At 37.8% G+C, this 7994-nt stretch overlaps 1 protein-coding gene and 1 long non-coding RNA gene across 3 annotated transcripts in view; one reads left to right on the plus strand and one right to left on the minus strand.

The window, feature by feature from the left end:
- LOC134199875 (uncharacterized) overlaps positions 1-7994 on the minus strand; it is a 107741-nt gene that overhangs the window by 54529 nt on the left and 45218 nt on the right. The window lies entirely within an intron of this gene.
- Positions 1-7994, plus strand: part of LOC100862761 (ATP-binding cassette transporter subfamily G member Bm3) — a 65183-nt gene that overhangs the window by 53106 nt on the left and 4083 nt on the right. For both annotated transcript variants that reach the window (XM_038014257.2, NM_001256990.1), the window contains 7 exon segments: positions 1828-1973; positions 2464-2702; positions 3090-3340; positions 4426-4594; positions 5898-5998; positions 6617-6772; positions 7592-7797. In XM_038014257.2, coding sequence (XP_037870185.1) covers positions 1828-1973; positions 2464-2702; positions 3090-3340; positions 4426-4594; positions 5898-5998; positions 6617-6772; positions 7592-7797 — 1268 coding nt within the window.

Below are 7994 nucleotides of genomic sequence, written 5' to 3' on the forward strand. Positions count from 1 at the left end.
TGACTAGGTATATAGATCTGTGATCAACTGAAAAGTTTCTCTTTTGGTTAAGAATGGAATTGTACTGGTAGTAAGACCTCTTGTGAGTCCGCACGGGTAGGTACCACTGCCCCGCCTATTTCTGTCGTGAAGCAGTAATGCGTTTCGGTTCGAAGGGTGGGGCAGCTGTTGTAACTATAGTGAGACCTTAGAACTTATATCTCAAGGTGTGTAGCGCATTTACGTTGTAGATGTCTATGGGTTCCAGTAACCACTTAACACCAGGTGGGCTGTGAGCTCGTCCACATATCTAGGCTATAAAAAAATATAAAAAAATAAGAATTTTGATCTTTATGATGTATGAAATTAGTAACACGACAAGGTGTAATCTCAGTTTAGTTTTTCCCACCTTAACACTTTATGAATAACAGTAGCATCCTTATCTGGTTCTTATGTTGTTATCTCACCAATTTGTGGCTTGAGTTGCCAAATTCATCTACCATTCTCTTTTTTCCTAGCTATGCTAGTAGGCTCGAGGGGTTATTCTAACTTCACGGGACGTGTAGGTGAGCTTATGGGGTTCAGCCAGGCGACTTTGCTAAAACTAGCCCTAGTTTAAGCTCGAGCCCTAGCGCTTCGCTGAATCTGCCACCAGATTTTTTTAATGAAATATTTATCTAGTGAAATACGTACTCAACAAATGTTCACGATTGACTTCCACGGTGAACAAATAACATCGTGTAATAAAAACCAAACCCGCAAAATCATAATTTGCGTAATCACTGGTGGTAGGACCTCTTGGGAGTCCGCACGGGTAGGTACCACCACCCCGCCTATTTTCCGCCGTGAAGCAGTAATGCGTTTCGGTTCGAAGATTGGGGTTGCCGTTGTAACTATACTGAGACCTTAGAACTTATATCTCGAGGTGGGTGGCGCATTTACGTTGTAGATGTGTATGGGCTCCAGTAACCACTTAACACCAGGTGGGCTGTGAGCTCGTCCATCCATCAAAGCAATAAAAAAATAAAAACCCACAGAGAGACCCGGCGAGAAACTCATTAGGCCTTCCGTTCTCAAGTATATAATACTGTAATAAAAAATAGGATCCCGATCGTAAGTAACTATAAACCACATCATTATAAAATAGGCCACACGTTATTCCCAATACGCCCAGTGGAGTAAACTAAAAGAAGATCAATAACAACACAACATTTTATGAATTCGTTTGATATTATGTTTACCACAAAACTATAATAACCTGTCGAGTATCCTCGTATTCCGATAGCAGTGCAAGGTTACGTCAGTACAGGTTAGACAAGTTTGAACTCGGTAAAAAACTGCAACGTTATGTTTTAACTAGCTAATATTTAGCTCAGTAGCTACAGTAGTTTGTTTGTTTTTTATATCAATCCTAAACTGGAATAGCGTATTACGAAATTCCGGCTTTTTTTTCCAAGAATAGCCAACCAAACATGAATATCTTTAAGCGTGTTCATACGCTTCGAAAGCTTGAATAGGAATGAAGGAACATTTTATAAGAACTTGATATTTTAACATTCGCTTTATTTGTTTTATATGATCGCCATATTTTTTTTTTTATTTTACAGTAACCGCAACACTGTGAAGAATCCAAACACCTTATTTATTTTCGAGACTTGGATATTACGGAAATTCCTATATTATATTATTACTTGAGAGAGCGTAGTATAAATTAGCATTTGGGACTTCTATTATAAACCAAAGCGATATAGTGATAGTGGAGCACAAATACGGCGGTATTCTATTCTATTTAATAACCATTTTTAATAGTCCTATGAATAATTTTGTGGTTTTAATTTTGTTTTACAGATCGAAGACATATTAACTGCACTGGGTCTGTACGAGCATATGAGCACGCGTGCGTCCCGCCTCTCGGGTGGACAGAAGAAGAGGCTCTCCATCGCTCTGGAGCTGATCAACAATCCCCTCGTTATGTTCCTCGACGAACCAACAACGTAAATACTAAGATCACTGTATTTTTTTATTGCTTGAGCTAGTCCCGTAGCGAGGGTGGTAAGGGGAGGCATCATGCCCCGGGCGCTACCCGCAAAGATACGCAGACGGTCCTCAAAACTGATTTTTTATTATTATTGATCATAGGAAAAATATATTTCTAATTTAGTTAGCCAGTGTAATATAATAAATGTTAATTCGTAAATAAAAAGGAATAAAATGGGGGGTGGATGCTAAATAGGTATTGCGCTCCGGACATTAGTTCGAGATCTCAGCCACATTAGGCCAATATCTATTTAATGTCTCGCCCGTGAAGCGAAATTAATTTCCCAATTATATTTTTCGTACAAAACACGCTCTCCATCAATAATAATGCAAGATATGAACCATCTTTAGAAACTTCCAGAAGAGAAACAAATGAAATCGTAAAGATGTTTAAATCAACTGATTAAAAACTCAGAAAAATTCTTCACTCGTTATTTTCCTCAACAGTGGTCTGGACAGCTCCTCGTGTAGTCAAGTAGTCAAGCTCTGCAGGGATCTGGCGCAGCAGGGTCGTACCATAGTCTGTACGGTACATCAACCCTCAGCGTCACTGTTTGCCCTATTCGATCAAGTATACGTTTTAGCTGCAGGAAATTGCCTCTACCAGGGCACCACAAAGAACTTAGTACCATACTTGGAGGGGGCCGGAGTACCGTGCCCTATATACCACAATCCAGCTGATTACAGTGAGTCAGTTATTATTTTGTAACTTCCGCTCGGCCATAACAAATTTCGAGCATAATTTTTGGTCATTCGGGGCTGAGCCTCTAATTACCCGTTCATCTATTGTTTTAATCATATCACATTAAGATTCCTTTGGATAACAACTTTGATTACGTCCTATCATAGTTTCTAGATTATTAATAAGATATTAGAAATGACGTCTTGTAAATCAACTAATAACAACATGTTGCACCACCGGATTTGTTAAGTCTTTCCGCGGCCTAGTTTTTAGACAATCTGATTCAATTCCTTATCTCGCAATTGTTTTCGTTTTTTTACAACGCAAATTTTATTTTATTTTGTATTTAAAAAGCTGTCCATTTAATTTAATTCCAATTCAATTTAAATAGTTATCGAATTGGCTTGCGGAGAATACGGTGAAGACAAGATCCAAATCCTAACGACAAAAGCTGAAAACGGACGAGCACTTTCCTGGTTCGACGATCCTGACTCCATGCCCACTATGGAAGTCTTAAGAAAGCAGTGTCCTCTTAGCGTCTTAAAGGAGCAAGACCCTAGTACTGGCAACGAAGAAACTCCTAGATCCAATCAAAGAAAAGTACTTATTAAAAGAGGATTCTTAAAAGCAAAACGCGACTCCGTAAGTATTATTTTATATATTTTAATTAATTGAAATAGTCACAAGTAATTATTTACACTATCTTTGACAATTGCTTTAGTGATACATGATTAATGGCCTTTCATGTTAAAAGCATTGGATTATGGCCTTAAAATTACGTAAATAATCTTCGATATCTGTTTATCATCTTGTATACTATTCTACTTCATTGATTCGTATTTAATATTAATTATAGCATATTTAATGTTAACTATGAGTTTAACAGTTAATTAAGATGTGTAACTAATGATCAACCATGATAAAGATAGTAAAATTTAAAGTTATCCGAAATACTGTGTAAATATGATAAATACGAAAATACATATTTTTGGATTCAAAAGCAGACGAGTAAATTCTGGTGAGTGGTCATCGTCGCCACTACACATCACTAATGCTAGGAACATAACCAAGATTCTTTAAAAACTCGTTTAGTTATCAACAATTGGCTGTTTTGTAGGATATTTTCTCAATCTGGGTATTTCAATATTATTTATCAATGATATGTTATAAACAGATGGCAAGCTGAAAATGTACACATAAAAATGTCAAGATCAATGATACACAATGAAATATATTATGTGTTTACATTCCTTTAACAAAAATGTTATACTCTTCTAAAGTTTGAATAAACTTATAAATAATTTGTCTGTTACTGTGGGTACCTGCTATAGGATCAGAGTAAATATCATCAGGGGAGACCTACTTAATATTACTGTGATTGAGTGTCCAGCGTGAGATGACCTTATTATGATGACGATCATGATGATGATAAAGGGAATTTATTTTTTACTTGATTAGGTGCATGTTACGCGTTAACAGAATCCATAGCCATCACAACGTGAATACCAGTTTTATTCTTCAGATAAATATTATGTTGTATTGAGACAACTATTTTTAACATTTGCGGTAGGACCATTTAGGACCGGATCATCATGATAACTTTTTGCCTATGGTAGTGAAAAGTGACGACAGCGATGATGAAAGTGAAAGTGATTTTGGCGAAAATGATAATAATGATCATATGATAATTGATGATCATATGTTACCGAAAAACTATGTGTTCTCAGACAATGACCCATCTCCGGCTAATAGTGAACGTGTTAGTGGGAGTTATGTTGGGGAGTTTATTTATCAAGGCCGGTAACGAAGGCTCCAGAGTCTTGGAGAACTACAATCTGCTGTTTGCGATACTAATGCACCACATGATGTCGCCAATGATGCTTACCATACTCACTTGTAAGTTGTTTATCCTTTGTTCAGTTCTGTCAAGAGAACATTATAAGTGTAAAAGTTTTATCTCTTGATATATATGTATTATGAGTAACAACAGTTTTTCTTGAAACTATAGTAGATAATATTTTTTTTTTTTTTTTTTTATTGCTTAGATGGATGAACGAGCTCACAGCCCACCTGGTGTTAAGTGGTTACTGGAGCCCATAGACATCTACAACGTAAATGCGCCACCCACCTCGAGATATAAGTTCTAAGGTCTCAGTATAGTTACAACGGCTACCCCACCCTTCGAACCGAAACGCATTACTGCTTCACGGCGGAAATAGGCGGGGTGGTGGTACCTACCCGTGCGGACTCACAAGAGGTCCTACCACCAGTGAAATATACTAATAGATAATATACTAATAGAAACCTAACTTTTGCAATTTCACCTTTTCCATTAGATCCCATTTTCTCTTAACAATTTAAGGTAGATCGTTGTTTTGTTTGTGCATAATGTTAAATATAAGTAAGATAGATGAATGGCTGTTTTTTTATTATTGTTTGGACATGATTTCATTAATTTTACATATCGATGGTTGAAAGACTATTTGTTTTGAGCGACATTTATCTTTATAATTAAAGGTTCATTTTATTTGGTATGAGTATCAACAGTCATACCCGATCCTGTAAGCCGAATGGTAAACAGTCGACGTCGCCCAAAACACGTCATTACGGATCCTCCCGATCCATTAACGGTGATTTTAGGTACCACATGCACCGGTCATCATCTTCGTCGAACCCGTGGACAAGCGAATTAATCCACAGACATAGCCCACTGAGTTTCTCGCCGGATTTTCTCAGTGGGTCGCGTTTCCGATCCGGTGGTAGATTCTGCGAAGCACTGCTTTTGCTAGGGCCAGTGTTAGCACTACTACGGTTTGAGCCCCGTGAGCTCTAATAGCCTCTCAAGGCTATGAGCATAGGTAGGAAAAAGAACAAAAACTCAACAGTTTGATTTTTTTAATTGAACTTCAATTAAGTTTATGATATTTTTTCCAAATTTTAAACTTTAAATGGCTTTCCTTCTAAAGTTACAAAAATGTCGCTGAAACCTGATATAGCCTTGCCTTATATAGCCTAGCCTTATATATTATTATATAGCCATATTATTATATATTATGATGAAATATAAGGTCACTAATTAACGATTCTATGAGACTCCAACGAACAGAACATCCTGTAAAATTAACAAATGATCCCGCTTGCTAACGAAATTAAGTAACACCATTGATTTATTAAAAGATTTGTTTTACATCATTTCCAGTTCCGTCGGAAATGTCCATATTATCAAAGGAGCACTTCAATAGATGGTACTCGTTGGGTTCCTATTACATCTCTATTACAATTGTCGATTTACCTATTACGGTAAGTGAAATTATTTTCAAAATATCTCTCGATGTCAAACTTAATTTTCTTTAAATTTATTTTTCATATTTATACATTTAGCGAAACACGGCGGAACCTTGGCTAGTATCACTATTTAACAAAAACTCCTAGGTTAATGGTATCCGTAACTGAAAGTGGTTCAGAAATGTGGGTGAAGTATGTATCTTCGAGAAAAACCTAACTGCAAGTTCAACTGCAAGTTGAACACTTCCTTTTTTATGGCTTAGATGGCTGGACGAGCTCTTGTTCCACTTAGTGTTAAGTGGTTACCAGAGCCCATAGACATCGACAATGTCACTGCCGCCATCCACCTTGAGTCATGAGCTCTAACGCTCAATTTTAAATACAACGTCTGTCGCACCCTTCAAATCGAAACGCATTACTGCTTCACGGGAGAAAATAGGCAGGCAGGCAGAATAGATTATCAGAATGGTAGTTTATTTAAATTGACAGGGTGTTTCGATGACATCTATAGTTCAGATTTCATTTAAAACAATTGTGATCATAAAAACCGAAGTAGTCTTTTCCTCTTACGTAATTGGTGTTGCTTTGTTTTTTCCGAAAGTAAAAATAGTTTCTTTTTTTTTTCATTTTCAGATAGTATCTTGTGCGGTGTTCAGTGCGATAGTGTACACTATGTCTGGTCAGCCGATGGCGATCTCTCGGTTCGGGATGTTCTTCGCGATCTCCCTATACACGGTACTAGTGGCGCAGAGTTTCGGCCTCATGATCGGAGCCGTCTTCAACGTTGTTGTGAGTTTTTATAGATGTTTTTTATTGATACAACTCGCTGGGTTTACCTCGGCTTTCGACTTACTGTCAAACTTTTTTTTAATAAAGATTTTGTAGTCCACCATATCAATCAGTACATACAATGAACCCATAGAAATAGGTGTGTTTGTGGTATTGAAGAAAAGTAATAAAAATAGAAGGTAGGTAAGTAAAGAACAAAAAAACTAAATGCATAACGAAGTCCATTAATAATAAAACAAAAGGAAACTGGTACTACATATAGTGAATATGAGTGAAGTCTTAATGATTTCCATACGAACACTAGTATTATTAAAAATCGTTACTAAAAACTCTAGTCAAACACAATGTTCTGTGTTGTTACTTTTACACTTGCCCCCCACAAACGCGAGTCAATTTTTTCCCTACTTATTCGCTGGTACTCTAAGGGTCTATTCCAGCTACGCTATGGCTGTGGAGCTCAGGGGCTCAATTTCTAACACTAGCCCTAGTTAAAGCAATGCAATGCATCCTAGCTAAAGCTACCGCAGTATCGGAATAGTGACCCACTGAGTTTCTCGCCGGATCTTCTCAGTGGGTCGCGTTTCCGATCCGGTGGTGGATTCTGCGAAATACGGCTCTTTCTAGGGTTCGTGTTAGCAACGTCGTCAGGTTTGAGCCCCGTGACCTCACCTACATGTTAGGGTGAAGTGAAATAGCCTCTCAAGGCTCTCAGCTAGGTAGAAAAAAATACTGAGAAGATCCGGCGAGAAACTCAGTGGGCTGTGTCTATGGTCAATAAAGAAGAATTCTCTAACAGTAAGATATATCTTTCGTTTCCAGAACGGTACTTTCCTTGGCCCTACTTTGTCGGTACCGATGATGATGTTCGCGGGTTTCGGAGTGACTCTACGCGACCTCCCGCCGTACTTGTACTGGGGGTCATACGTCTCGTACTTGCGGTACGGATTGGAAGGATTCGTGGGCGCCATATACGGGTTGGAAAGACCGAAACTGGACTGCAATGAAGCACCTATATGCCTTTATAAGTGAGTTCATATCATTCAATTTGTTGTAAATAAAGATGAAGAATAAGGACATTCGACTATTTGCTGACCGAACATTGATAATTGTTCAGTGATAGATCTTCCCTGTGTAAATATGCATAATCAAGACATAATCAAGACCGTACCGATCCGTACATATAGCATCCCTACCCAACTATCCTCATTGCGTCAATAATCCT

Source organism: Bombyx mori, chromosome 12 (genome assembly GCF_030269925.1).
Source record: "Bombyx mori chromosome 12, ASM3026992v2".
NCBI lineage: Eukaryota > Metazoa > Arthropoda > Insecta > Lepidoptera > Bombycidae > Bombyx > Bombyx mori.